Source organism: Piliocolobus tephrosceles, chromosome 2 (assembly GCF_002776525.5).
Source record: "Piliocolobus tephrosceles isolate RC106 chromosome 2, ASM277652v3, whole genome shotgun sequence".
Classification (NCBI taxonomy): Eukaryota; Metazoa; Chordata; class Mammalia; order Primates; family Cercopithecidae; genus Piliocolobus; species Piliocolobus tephrosceles.
Window position 1 is genome coordinate 29,730,055 of NC_045435.1, and position 14,218 is coordinate 29,744,272.

General features: G+C 42.3%; 1 protein-coding gene across 5 annotated transcripts in view; it reads left to right on the forward strand.

Annotated features, from left to right (window-relative positions):
- Nucleotides 1-13,641, forward strand: part of SIDT1 (SID1 transmembrane family member 1) — a 94,291-nt gene extending 80,650 nt beyond the window's left edge. For 3 of the 5 annotated variants that reach the window (XM_023213430.1, XM_023213433.1, XM_023213435.1), the window contains 6 exons: nt 1,155-1,234; nt 4,749-4,795; nt 8,233-8,338; nt 8,433-8,543; nt 11,209-11,322; nt 12,755-13,641. In XM_023213430.1, coding sequence (XP_023069198.1) covers nt 1,155-1,234; nt 4,749-4,795; nt 8,233-8,338; nt 8,433-8,543; nt 11,209-11,322; nt 12,755-12,817 — 521 coding nt within the window. In that variant the 3' untranslated portion in view covers nt 12,818-13,641. The remainder of the gene's footprint in view (nt 1-1,154; nt 1,235-4,748; nt 4,796-8,232; nt 8,339-8,432; nt 8,544-11,208; nt 11,323-12,754) is intronic. The other 2 variants (XM_023213432.1, XM_023213436.1) reach the window with 1 other exon arrangement.
- The last annotated feature ends 577 nt before the right edge of the window (nt 13,642-14,218 follow it).

The following is a 14,218-nucleotide window of genomic DNA, read 5'->3' on the forward strand; positions in this document are numbered from 1 at the left end:
TCAGAAAGCAAAATTAAAGTCATCCATCTCGAGAAAAAATAAAATGACCAGTAGTTTACATGTTTGGCTACTTTCTTACAATCTCTTCTCTTTTTTTCTCCTTTCTTCTCTGCTTCCTACTGATTCAGATGTGTCTGATACAGGTAATGTTCAGCCACCCTTTTCAGGGGTCTAGATTGCTTTTTTATCAAAGTGACCCACCTGGCTGTCCTGGCAGCCCTGCCCCCTGAACACCCTCTTTCAGGCTGGGCAGACTCCATGGGAGTGGGGAGCCAGAGAGAGGCTCAGAGGGGAGACTGAGCCTCACCCCAGCCTGCTCCACGCCTCTTCTGGGATGCCACAGAGACAGGTGTCTTCCCTCCTGGTTAAATTGACCACGGGGGTAACCTTGAGGAGGAGCAGGATTCACAGCAGAGCTGAGATCCACATTCTGGAAAATGTTTGCTTTGGGCAGACCCAGACTGGCATTCGATATCTGTCGTGTGGACAGCTCACAGAAACACAGCCCGCCTTTGAACCTGACTGTTCATGTAACATTTTAATGCACATACTCGCTCCGTTTCATATCATCCTTTTCAACTGTGTTTTAAAAACCTTTCCTGTCTTTTTCTCCCCATCTTAACTTACCTTCCCTTGATGATTGTTTCAGTTCAGATAGATTTTCTGAACATGCTCAGCGAGCCTTTAGTTCAATTGTTACTAACTTATAACCCCATTGAGAAATAACAGATCTGAACCTTCACAAGCTAAGATTTCTCATCTTCTAGAGAGAGCATGTGTTTTAAAGTAGATTGAGGAGACCCATAACATCTCTACTATAAAGAAAACACCACCAGAGTAAACTAAGCAAAAAGAAGCTTAGCTGAAGGAGACAGAATAAGGATCGGCCAGCCACCCATGTTATTTGCGAGTGCTTGTTGCTCATGTCCATCTTCCTCGCTTTTCTGCTGTGTAATGCACGGATATGGCATCCCTCAATGACAATACCATTTTTCAAAGCAAATGCTTATTGCACACCTATTAGGCGCAAAGCATTCTAATGCATTTTAATGAAGTGAGGATGACATCATTCTGGCTCCAAAAGCTTGGGCCACTTCAGAGTATTTGTATTTTTGTTGACTAAGCCTTCTCACCATGCATTTTTGTATTATCAGCAGATTTGGGGATTTTCCGGCGGGCTGCCATGGTGTTCTACACAGACTGTATCCAGCAGTGTAGCCGGCCTCTGTATATGGTACGTGCATGTTCCTGTGTTCTTTGACCCTCTCCCAGGAAGTAGGGGAGTAGTAGGAGGGACAGGCTTGGGGCAGTCACTCAGGGCTCCTAAAATCAAAAGGGCCAGATGGCCCAGGGTGGCTGAAGGCCCGAGTGGGGAAGGAGCATGGTGCTTACTCTTTCTCATAAAAGTCAAGCTAACATGGTCCCATTTTATAAACAAAATATTTGCTAGTATTAAAAAAAAAAAAATCTACCCAACTGTTAAACAGTGATGATTATGGACACGTGGTGGGGAATAACACACACTGGGGCCTGTTGGAGGGTGGGGCGGCGGGGGGCCCGTGGGAGGAGGGAGACGATCAGGAAGAATAGCTAATGAATGCTGGGCTTAATACCTGGGTGATAGGATGATCTGTGCAGCAAAACCACCATGGCACACGTTTACCCATGGAACAAACCTGCACATCCTGCCCATGTAACCCTGAGCTTAAAATAAAAATTGGAAATAAAAAATAATAATAATGATTTTTTTTTTTTTTTTTTTTTTGAGACGGAATTTTGCTCTTGGTCCGGGCTGGAGTGCAGTGGCGCGATTTCGGCTCACTGCAACCTCCGCCTCCTGGGTTCAAGCAATTCTCCTGCCTCGGCCTCCCGAGTAGCTGGGATTACAGGCACGCACCACCATGCCTGGTTAATTTTGTATTTTTAGTAGAGACAGCATTTCTCCATGTTGGTCAGGCTGGTCTGAAACTCCCAACCTCAGGTGATCCACCCGCCTTGGCCTCCCAAAGTGCTGGGATTACAGGCGTGAGCCACTGTGCCCTGCCCAATAATGAAATTTTTAAAAAATAAAATAAAAATAAATGAACAGTGATCATAGCTATGGGGAGGATCAAGACAGAGCACCCCTATAAATAATCATCCAAAGAGGTACCCTTGTGGAAGTGAAGGGCACACCACTAATAATTCCACCAGGACAGCAGGGGTAAACTAGGACTATCTCCAGCAAACTGGGACCCGTGGTCACTCCAGTCACGTTCATTAGGAACTTCCACTTCCACATTATGCATTTCTGTACTGTTTGATTTTCACAATGAGCAAGAATTTTTTATAACTTGTGCTTATTGCTTGATAGTTGAAATATACTTCAGTGTATGATATATTTCTGTAGTGAGCTCAGAGCTCAGGGCCCTGGTCCCAGCTCTCTCTTGGCTCTCTGGTCAGTGATCTTGGGAGGGCTACCTTCCTCCTCTGAGTCCACTGCCCAGGCTTTACAAAGTGCTGCAGTCAGAACTAGTGATGCTAGTATGGCCTGGCACACAGGGATTTAGCAAGTACCTGCTAATCCTTTATAATCAGAATATTTTTTCTAAAGGAATATGGAAATCTGTGAGCACACTAGAGCTTGGGCAGGAGCTATAAGCACTAAAAACAAGGGAATTGAGGCTGGAAGGTTTATTCAGGTGAGAATGAAAAAGTCCATTAGGACTTGTGAGTATTTTGAGAGGCAAGTTCTCCTGCTTACCCGTGAACCAGGAGAGGCAAGTAATGCTTTTGTTTTTTACATTAATTGATGGAGGCTTCCTTTTTTAAATAGACTTTATATTTTTTTAGAGCAGCTTTATATCCACAGAAAAATTGAGCAGAAGGTACAGAAATTTCCCACATACCCTCTGCCCCCACTCCCCTCACGCACAGCCTCCCCCACTATGGACGTTCCAAACCACAGTGGTACATTGGTTACAGCTGATGAGCCTACACTGACACATCATTACTACCCATGTAAGGCTTACATTATATTAATGCTCATTCTTGATGTATGCTCATAGGTTTTGACAAGCATGTTGACATGTACCTACCATTATAGTATCATATGAGCCAGTTCCACTGCCCTAAAAATCCTCTGTGCTCAGCCTCTTCATCCCTCCCTCCCTCTTAAGTCCTCACAACCACTAATCTTTTTTCTATTGACACAGTTTTTCTTTTTCCAGAACGTAATTGGAGTCATACGGTATAGAGCCATTTCATACTGACTTCTTCCACTTAGTAATGGGCATTTAAGTTTCCTCCATGTCTTTTCATGGCTTGATAGCTCATTTGTATTTAGCATTGAATAATATTCCATTGTCTGGATGTGCCACAGTTTATTTATTCACCCACTAATGGACATTTTGGTTGCTTCCAAGTGTGGGTAATTATGAATAAGCTGCTATAACATTCATAGTTTTTTTCCATAGGCTTTTGTGTGGACATGAGTTTTCAATTCCTTTTGTTAAATATCAAACCATTGCTGGATTGTATGGCAATCATATGTTTAGTTTTGTAAGAAACTACGAAAGTGTCTTCCAAGTGGCTGTATCGTTTGGCATTCCCACCAGCAGTGAATGTTACTGTTGCTCCACATCCTCGCCAGCATTTGGTGTTGTCACTGTTTGGGGATTTTAGTCATTCTAATAGGTGAATTAATTTTTTTTTTAATGAAGTTACTTCCTCCAAATTGGATGGATCACCTAAAAGACAAAGAATTGCTACTTTTAAATAGTAGATGAGTGGTTATGCAAATTAAAGTATGATCAAATCTCTCCTAAAATTTTAAGTAGTATGCAAAGGACAGGGACAGATTGTGAATAAATCTCTGTCAGAGTAATTGTTATTTATTTATTTATTTATTTATTTATTTATTTATTTATTTATTTATTTTGAGACAGAGTCTTGCTCTATCACCAAGGCTGGAGTGCATTGGCACAATCTCAGCTCACTGCAACCTCTGCCTCCCAGGTTCAAACGCTTCACAGGCCTCAGCCTCTCAAGAAGCTAGGACTACAGTTGTGTGCCACCACACCTGGCTAATTTTTGTATTTTTAGTAGAGACGGGCTTTCACTGTGTTGGCCAGGCTGGTCTCGAACTCCTGACCTCAGGTGATCTGCCCGCCCGAAGTACTGGGATTATAGGTGTGAGCCACCACACCTGGCCTATTGTCCTTTAAAACGGACCTTTTCTCCCAATTTTCTCCCCTACAAGACTGTATATTGTAGACATAGGAACCTGGGAGTTTCAAGACCACCTTGAAACCAGAGTAATGGGTACAAAACTAACTCCCTACAGCTGGGGCCTGAGAGTTGCAATTGTGGCTACCAAGTAGTACACCCCAGAAAAACAGTGCTCGGTTACATAGGACCAGTGGCAGAATTCTCTTAATTCTGTAATCAGCACATCCCACCAGCCTCCGCACTGAGAAGTGGGTCTGTGGGCGCAACTCCACTAAACACTGGGGACAAATAGAGTCCTGCTTTGCTCACCACATTTTCTTTCTCAGGGATGAGGTCAGGTCTATTTGCAGTTAGAAGCCTTGCCATTTAGTCTTTGTATACAATCAGTGTCAGATCATAAGCGAGGCACTCTTAGAACCATAGAAAATGTTTTTCACCAATTCAATTGTTTTCCCATAGTTGATACTTCCACTACAGTAGGTTAAAAGAAAAGAAGGATGTGCAGCCTCTCATTTGATGTTTTCTTTCCTCTTTTCCAGGATAGAATGGTGTTGCTGGTTGTGGGGAATCTGGTTAACTGGTCCTTGTAAGTAGTCTTATGAAAACATGTTTTTGCCTTTATTAATGTCCGTAACGCTGTGGTTTAGCTTTCCTTGACTGTCATTTTTATGAAGAAATCTGAAATTAAGGAGAAGGTAGGATTGCTTGTTCTAGAGACTCAAAAAAGGTAGTAGGACATTCTCGTGTAGCAATTGTAGCCTCTCTTAAAAACACTGAGGCATTGAGTTCATTTGCTCAACAAGACAAACATCAAAACTCATTAAATCTATGTGGATACATTGGATAGACTGATGGTTGGATGGATGGATAGATGAATGGATGGATGGATGGATAGATAGATAGATAGATAGATATTATACCACTGATTGCAAACATCCAACATAGCTTTAAACTCTTTCACAGAACTTTCCATAAAGACTACCCAGAAGGCCTTCTTTTCTATAGAAATTTTTCTTTTACTAAATGTATGTGTGTGTATGTGTCTGTGTGTGTGCAAGTCCCTCTTTTATTTCTTACCTTCCCAGTCTCTTTCTTTCTACCTACATCATTCTTCTCCCTCCTTTCCTCAAATGGCTCAAAATAGAACAGAACAACAGATGCATATTTTTGCTAGCCACAATTATTTTGTGCAATTTATTCTCAATTTATACAGTTAAATTAGTGAAATGTTTTAGTGATCACTCAACCAATAAGTAAGTTTAACTGCTTTTATTAGTAGCTCCTAGCTGATGAGCTCCTCAGGGTCAGTGGCCTTTGACAAAAAAAAAAAAAAAAAAAAAAAAGATTCCGTAATCTCAGTGAACATTAAGGAATGAAGAGGCATGCCTTCAGAGGAAGCCAGAATCAAGTCATGAGAATCTGAGTCTTATTTGGGGGGCATGTGCTTCTGGAAGAAGCTTCCCATGTTGTCACCCCAGGGATTGCCCCAGGATAAGATGTATACCATTTAAGGATTCCTCCTTTACTTGGGGGCAGGTCAAGATGAGAGGATTCTTGGGCAGCGGTCTGTTCTTGACCACCCTTCTAGCAGACTCCACAGTCCTGGTGGTCCTGAAAGAGAGGGCACTGGGGGGAGAAGAGGGACCAGCCTCTTGATAATGAACAGCCTTTGACTATCACCCCAGGGGCTCAGAATCACTTGGCTTGTCTCCGTCTCTCACATAAGCAAAACCATATCCACAATCTGCTCACAAGACAAGGCAGATGGCCTCTCTTCATAGACAGCTCTGTGAGGCGAGAGGGCCTGTAGGGATGAAGGAGGTTCAATGACAGACTTCACCGTGATTATCTGATAGTGGGCTACCTCCTTCCCAGTTGCTCCATAAAGACATGAAATGATTTCCCATGAATGTTATTTTAAAGGGAATTACTTTCATAAGGTCCTGAAGAAGAAAAATGGTGTGTGTACATACATATGTGTGTATTTACATACAGGCATAGAGATGTATGTACATACATATGCATATATACATATATATATATATATATACACACAGAGAGAGAGAGAGAGAGAAAATGACAAAGCAAATGTAACAAAAAGCTAATAACTAGAGAATCTGAAGGAAGGATGTACAAGAGTTGCTTGGTATACTAAAGATTTCAAAATCTGGGAGAAGAAAATTTTCTATATTATACAGAACAAAGTCAGTTGAGGCCGGGTGCAATGGCTCACACTTAGAACCACAATACTTTGGGAGGCTGAGGCAGAAGGATTGCTTGAGCCCAGGAGTTTGAGACCAGTCCGGGCAACATGGTGAGACCCTCTCTCAAAAAAAAAAAAACAAAAACAAAAAAAAAAAACAAAGTCAGTTCGAATTCAAAATGAACAAAAAGGTCCATTAATAGTAGCTTTACACTTTAAATACTTATGAATAAATTTTGAGAGATGTACACAATCTTTCTGTAGAAAATGTAATTATCTTCTTAGGAGTCATAAGGAAAATTAAGCTAAATGAAGACAGACATCAGGTCCTGGGTGGAAAGATAACTATTGCAAAGATATCCTTTCTCAAGATAATGTATACATTTAGAGTTAGAATAGTAATTAAGTTAATAAGGTTTTACGTTTTATTCTAAAAGTTATTTGCCTAGTTAGGCAAAAATTTCAAAGATCTTTGAAAAAGAGATTAACGGAAGGAGGGGCAGCGGTGACTAGCCCAGCATTGTCCAGTAGAACTCTCTGGAGTGATGTAAATATTCCACACATACAGTCCAATACAGTAACAATTGGCACATAGATATTGAAGACTTGAAATGTGGTTAGTGTGACTGAGGAAGCAGATTTTCAATTTTATTTAATTTCAATTAATTTTAATTTAAATATCCACATGTGGCTACCAAGTGGAACAGTGCAGGCTGGCCTAATCAGATAATCTAGCATATTATAAAATGATAATAAAAGAGTGAGGCACTGATCTAAAATTAGAAAGTAGAACTATGAATCAGTGAATCTGAATGGAGGACAGAAACCCAACTAGATAGAAATATTGAGATTTTGAAAAATATGTATGTGGATGTGTATTCATTAAAAACAATTTCAAAACAAGGAGATAAAGAATTATGTAATAAAGGACGTACTATAGCTGAATAGAATTTGGAACAAAATTAAAGCTAACTCCAACCAAAATTAACTTTAGCATTAATTTTAAAACCCTGGACATCTAGCAAAAATTTGATAATGAGTGTCAAGCCAATCATGGAGATGATTTTGCTTCTATTCTAAGGAACTAATCTTAAATGAAAAAAATAAGCTCAATGTCTGAAAGTATTTATTCATTGCAGTGTTTCTTATAATAGTGAAAAACCGAAGAACGTGGGAAAACACTTCACTTCCACAAAAGAGAAAGGATGATCGTTTACATTGCATTCAGTTATGGGAACTTTACATGGTTGTTAGAAATGAATGCTTGGAAGAAAGTGTAATAAATTAAAAGTTACTTATATAGGCAAGGCACCATGGCTCACAGCTGTAATCCCAGGGCTTTGGGAGGCTGAGGCAAAAGGATGGCTTGAGGACATGAATCCAACACCAGACTGGGCAACATAGCAAGACCCTGCCTCTGCAAAAAAATTTTTTAAGTTAGCTGTAAGTGGTGGCATGCATCTGTAGTCCTGGCCACCAGAGAGGTTGAAGTGGAAGGATCGCTTGAGTCCAGGACATGAAGGTTGCAGTGAGCCGTGACTGGGCCATTGCACTCTAGCCTGAGTGAGGGAGTGAGACCCCAACGGTTCAAAAAAAAAAAAAAAAAGATACTTACATGTTAAAGTATTATTTTAAAAATCTACTGTTCCATCACGAGGTAAGAGTTTAAAAACAAATAAAATAAACTAAAAATAAAAGGTAAAAAAAAAAAGAAAAGAAAAGAAACTGCCCCTTCCCCCTCCAGGGACTAGGGGATTGGAAAAGCCAGTAGTGTTACAAATCCACCTTCACTGCTGCCCACATTTCTCCCACGCCCGCAGCGCCCTCTTCGGATTGATACACCGCCCCAGGGACTTTGCTTCCTACATGCTGGGCATCTTCATCTGTAACCTTTTGCTGTACCTGGCCTTTTACATCATCATGAAGGTAAGAGTGAGCGACGGTAGCGGCTGCGTCGGGCCCTCGGGCAGGCGAAGGCGGAGACCCCTCCATAAGGCCGCATCTGCTTCTTCCCCCGCAGCTCCGCAGCTCTGAGAAGGTGCTCCCAGTCCCGCTCTTCTGCATCGTGGCCACCGCTGTGATGTGGGCTGCCGCCCTGTATTTTTTCTTCCAGAATCTCAGCAGCTGGGAGGTAAGAGGCCAGTTTTCTTATCCAAAAAGAACTTCTCTCTCTAACTTGCCATTTTGGCCTTTCTACCTCCCTCTCTTAATGTGTTTTCACAGTGTCTAAAATGAAAGTTTTCTCTCCCAGGGATGGTTTTTAACAACCATACATAAATGCACACTAACTGCGTGTGGTTATCATTCTCAGGGTGGCCCTTTATAAATCTGTAAGCACTATCGACATTGCAAACTTGGTCTTCATTGCATGTTGTATTACGACGCTGGTCCCAGTGGATGCTTAACGTGGTCAAAAGCCTGGAGTAGTGCATCTCCTCATCTTTCTCATAATCTCCATCCGTCAACAAATACCCAGGCCGGGCGCGGTGGCTCACGCCTGTAATCCTAGCACTTTGGGAGGCCGAGGCGGGTGGATCACGAAGTCAGGAGTTCGACACCAGCCTGGCCAACATAGTGAAACCCCGTCTCTACTAAAAATACAAAAAAAATTAAGCAGGCGTGCTGGCGGCCGCCTGTAATCCCAGCTATTCAGGAGGCTGAGGCAGGAGAATGGCTTGAACCCGTGAGACAGAGCTTACAGTAAGCCGAGATCGTGCCACTGCACTCCAGCCTGGGCAACAGAGCAAGACTCCATCTCAAAAAAAAAAAAAAAAAGCCCAAGCTCACCTATCATTACATCCAGTCCATAGATAGCAGAGCCAAAGCCTAAGAAACTACTGGTATATCTGAGGCACAGAACAGGAAGAAGTCTTAGCATTCCATCACAACAGTCACCACAATAGATTTTAGAACACTCCAGAAAGAAACCTCATACACATCAGCATTCACTCCTCACTTCTCCCTAACCCGTTCGCCCTAAGCAACTACTAAATCTACCTTTGTCTCTGTATATTTGCTTATTCTGGACATTTCATGTAAATGGAATCACACAATACACGGCCTTTGTGTCTGACTTCTTTCCCTTGTGTGTCCTAGGTTCAAGCATGCTGTAACATACATAGTACTTCATGTCTATTCATTGCTGAATAATATTCCATTATACTGATATACCGCATTTTATCTACCTGCTCATCAGCTGATTGACAGTTGAATTGTTTCTATTTTTTGTGTCATTATGAGTGATGCTGCTGTGAATATTTGTGTACAAGTTTTTTTCTTGAGGTAAAATATACGTATAAAATTTGCTATCATTACCATTTTAAAGTGTGCCATTCAGCGGTCATAAATACACGTACATTCTTTTGTTTTTCCCCTCATCTCCCTCTCCCCCTACCCTTCCTGGACTCTGGTAACTACCAAACTATTCTCTATCTTCATGGGATCCACTTTTCTAGCTGCCTCATATGAGTGAGAACATGCAATATTTGTCTTTCTGTGCTTCACTTATTTCACTTAACATAATGGCCTCGAGTTCCATACATGTTGCTGCAAATGGCAGGATTTTATTCTTTTTTAAGGCTGAGTAGTATTTTATTGTGTTTGTATGTATATGTACGTTGTCTCTGTAGATATGTGTATCATATTGTCTTTGTCCGTACCTCCATTGATGGGAACTTAGATTGATTCCATATTTTGCCTATTGTGAACAATGCTGTAATAAACATGGGAGTGCAGATAACTCTTTGACATACTGATTTCTTTTCTTTTGGAGATATATCAAGTAGTAGAATTGCCGAATCATATGGTAGCTCTATTTTTTTCTTTTTTCTGTTTTTTGTTTTTGTTTTTGTTTTTTGTTTTTTGAGACGGGGTCTTCCTCTGTCTCCCAGGCTGGAGTGCAATGGCATGATCTTGGCTCACTGAAACCTCCGCCACCCAGGTTCAAGTGATTCTCCTGCCTCACCCTCCTGAGTAGCTGGGATTACAGGCGCCCGCCACCATGCCCAGCTAATGTTTTTTGTATTTTTAGTAGAGACGGAGTTTCACCATGTTGGCCAGGCTGGTCTCAAACTCCTGACCTTAGGTGATCCACCTGCCTGTGCCTTCCATGGTGCTGGGATTACAAGCGTGAGCCACTGTACCTGGCCGTAGCTCTATTTTTAGTTTTTTAAGGAACTTCCAAACTGTTCTCCACAGTGGCTGTACTAATTTACATTCCCACCAACAGGGTGTGAGAGTTCTCTTTCCTCCACATCCTCGCCAGCATCTGTTATTGCCTGTCTTTTTGATACGAGCCTTTTTAACAAGGGTAAGATGATATCTCATTGTAGTTGTGATTTGCATTCTCTGATGATCAATGATGTTGAGCACCTTTTCATATGCCTGTTTGTCATTTGTATGTCTTCTTTTGAGAAATGTCTATTCATATCTTTTGCCCATATTTAAAATGGATTTTTTTCGCTTAGAGTTGTTTGAGCTCCTTATATGTTCTGGTTATTAATTTCTTGTCAGTGGATAGTTTGCAAATATTTTCTCCCATTCTGTGGGTTGTCTCTTCACTTTGTCATTTCCTTTGCTGCACAGAAGCTTTGTAGCTTGATGTAATCTTTCTTTTCTATTTTTGCTTTGTTGCCTGTGCTTTTGAGGTCTTTGTGTACAGGTTTTTGTGTGGATGTATGTTTCCTCGGAAGCTAACTTTTCGAACCAGACATCTAGTAGCATTTTTGTAACTTTCCAGATGTTCAATTCTTTGAACTGAGGGAATCTTGCCCATGTTCTGCCTCACCTTCCTCCAGGGAACTCCGGCCGAATCCCGGGAGAAGAACCGCGAGTGCATTCTGCTGGATTTCTTCGATGACCATGACATCTGGCACTTCCTCTCTGCTGCTGCTCTGTTTTTCTCATTCTTGGTGAGTTTGTACCTATCTTTTTGTGACTTCCTTCTCTCTTTACATCTTGTACTCTCATTTTCTTCTTCTGCTCTTCCTTACATTGTTTTTTCATATTCCTCTCTACTTTTACTATTTCCTCCTTGTAATTCAATATACAGACCATCTTATTTCTTTTATAAATTTTATATCCTTTGGTTAGATCTTTAGTTTTTCTTTTACCCTTCAATATCTTTAGACACAGAGGGACAAAATTGTTTTCCCTAAGTTGCACAGCACATTTTTTCTGAATTGGTTATTAGACCCACATGCCCGAAATTCCCCCAGGAACCACTTTGAGCAATTCCGATAACATTGGGTTATTCCTTCTCATGCCATACTCACATTCCTCCTCCTCCTCCTCCTCCAGTCTCCCTGAATATTTCACAAATATTTTACATATTCCTTAAGTGGCTTGGGATAGCAGCCACGCCTCTGTTGCCTTCTGATCAGTCTGTCCCAAAATCTCTCCTGTAGTTTCTCTGTTTTTTTGCCCAACCCTTTCTCAGAAGCCATGCATATTTATATCAACCCTGAATTATAGTTCCATCCTTTAATCCTAACTTTGACTTTCCCCAATTAAAAGTCCATGGTGCCTGTAGGCAGGTTCAATCGACAATTAACAACCCTACTAGACTCCCAGGCTCCAGACCTACTAGACGCCCCGGCTCCATGCTAAGCGGGCTCAGGCGGGCCATATAACTTCAAGAGTGGAGCAGGGCTACCCCCTAGTGGCCAGTTTGGGAAGCTTAGCCAATCTGTATAAACATTCCTTGTCTTTTACTTCTGATCGTCACCTTCATGAGAGAGACAGAGACAACAAAAGTGGAACCAAAGGTTCACGTGGGGACAGTAGTAGTCGAGGGAACTAGAAATGGAGGAGAAGGGTACATTTCTTATATAGCAATACTCTATCCAACAAGACTTCATTCCCTTTGACTCTTGACCTAAATGTCCCCTAAGTAATGACTTCCCAGGCCACCCTATCAAAATTTTTTACCTCCCCATACTGATACTTCCCATATTCCCTCCGTTATTTAACTTATATCCTTAGCACTTATTACTATCTAATGGGCTATATTTTACTCATGTATTTGTTTCATGTCTAAAGCCCTCTTTAGAATGTAAGCTACATGGAGAATAGGGATTTTTGTCTCTTTCATTACAAACTATATCTCCATAGCATCTGGAATAGCACATCATAAACCTTCACGAATATTTGAATTAATTGACAAATGAATTGTATAATTAGAGTAAGTGCCTATTAAGAGCAAGGGATTGCAGAGAGCTGCAGAAGGCATGAGAATGAGAGGGAACTAACAGTTTCCAGTCTGTGGGCGTCTCAGAGAGAAACCAGGACTTAGTGTGGCAGTGACTGTCCATTCCTTTCATTTCTCTGTCCCTCTCGTTTCAGGTTTTGTTAACTTTGGATGATGACCTTGATGTGGTTCGGAGAGACCAGATTCCCGTCTTCTGAACCTCCAACATTAAGAGGAGGGGAGGGAGCGATCAATCTTGGTGCTGTTTCATGAAAATTACAGTGACCGCAGCAAAGTAACCACTGCCAGATGCTCCACTCACCCTCTGTAGAGCCAACTCTGCTTTCACACAGGAAGGAGAGGGGCTGCGGGAGATTTAAACCTGCAAGAAGGGAGGCAGAAGGGGAGCCATGTTTTGAGGATAGACGCAAACCTGAGGAGCTGAGAAACACTCACTCCTTCCATGTACAGCTCTGGGCGGACAACAGGGACAGGCGCTGCATCCAAGTCAACTCGCCATCTTGGGGCCCCTCCAACCCTCAAGGAGACTTGCCAGCAATGGCAGAATGCTGCTGCACACTTCCCTCCGGTTGTCGCCCTGCCCAGAAAGGCCAGCAGCTTGGATTCCTGCCCAGAAACTGTGTTGGCCCCTTCACACCTCTGCAACACCCGCTGCTCCCACAGGAGGATGTGATTCTTTAGAATATGGTGGGGAGGTGACCCCAGGCCCTGCCCTGCTGGGGTAGATGTTCTAGTGGCACCAGCTAGTCACCTCCCAGAAGAAACTCTGTATATTTACCCCCAGGTTTCTGATGCCATCAGAAGGGCTCAGGAGTGGGGTTTGTCACGCATTCCTATTAACAAGTAACTGTCACTGGGACCAAGGCCTGGGTGCTTACATATTCCTTCGTGTCTTCATCTCACTGACCTGGGTGGACCTCATCACTCTGACTCTGCCTTCTTGGAAAGGCCCTGTCACTCCACAGATGTCTGGCCAGCTTCAAGGCAGAAGGAGAAACAGGAAAAGCTCTTTTAACAGCAGCACGAACAAGAGAAATGACTAACCATACTATAAGACTGGTAAGAGCAGCAACAGCCAGACAGGCCTCACCTTAGGGACTTGGGCTGCCAGAGCAAATTCAGCAGAGTGAGCAGTGCTTTCTTGGCCCTCCCATTCACATAGCGCAGTTCTGTGCCCACATCACCTTTAGGGAAGAAATCAGTGTTCTAACCAGGGACACTACTTCAGGAGTCCTCCACAGCAAGTCTGCCATCTGTCACTTTATGTAGATCAGGGTTCTAGACTTCCTCCCTGAAGTTCTCAGAAGCAACTCTCAGGATGCACAGCTAATCTAGTATTGTCTCTCGGTTGCACCTGCCTCTCATTCTCTCCCCAGTAAGGTGTTGGCAAGCTCAGCATCCAGGTTCCAGTCCCACACTGTCTGGCATCTCTGTGTCTGCGAAGTCCTACATTGACCAGGCTCCCTTGTTGCCTGGAGTATGATGGAATCAGAAAATAGACGCATAAATGTGCACATGCGTATATATTTGCTTGTGAAATTAAAGTCACCTCTCGCCTCTGCTTTCCTGATCATTTGTTAGAGACATGGATCAGGAAT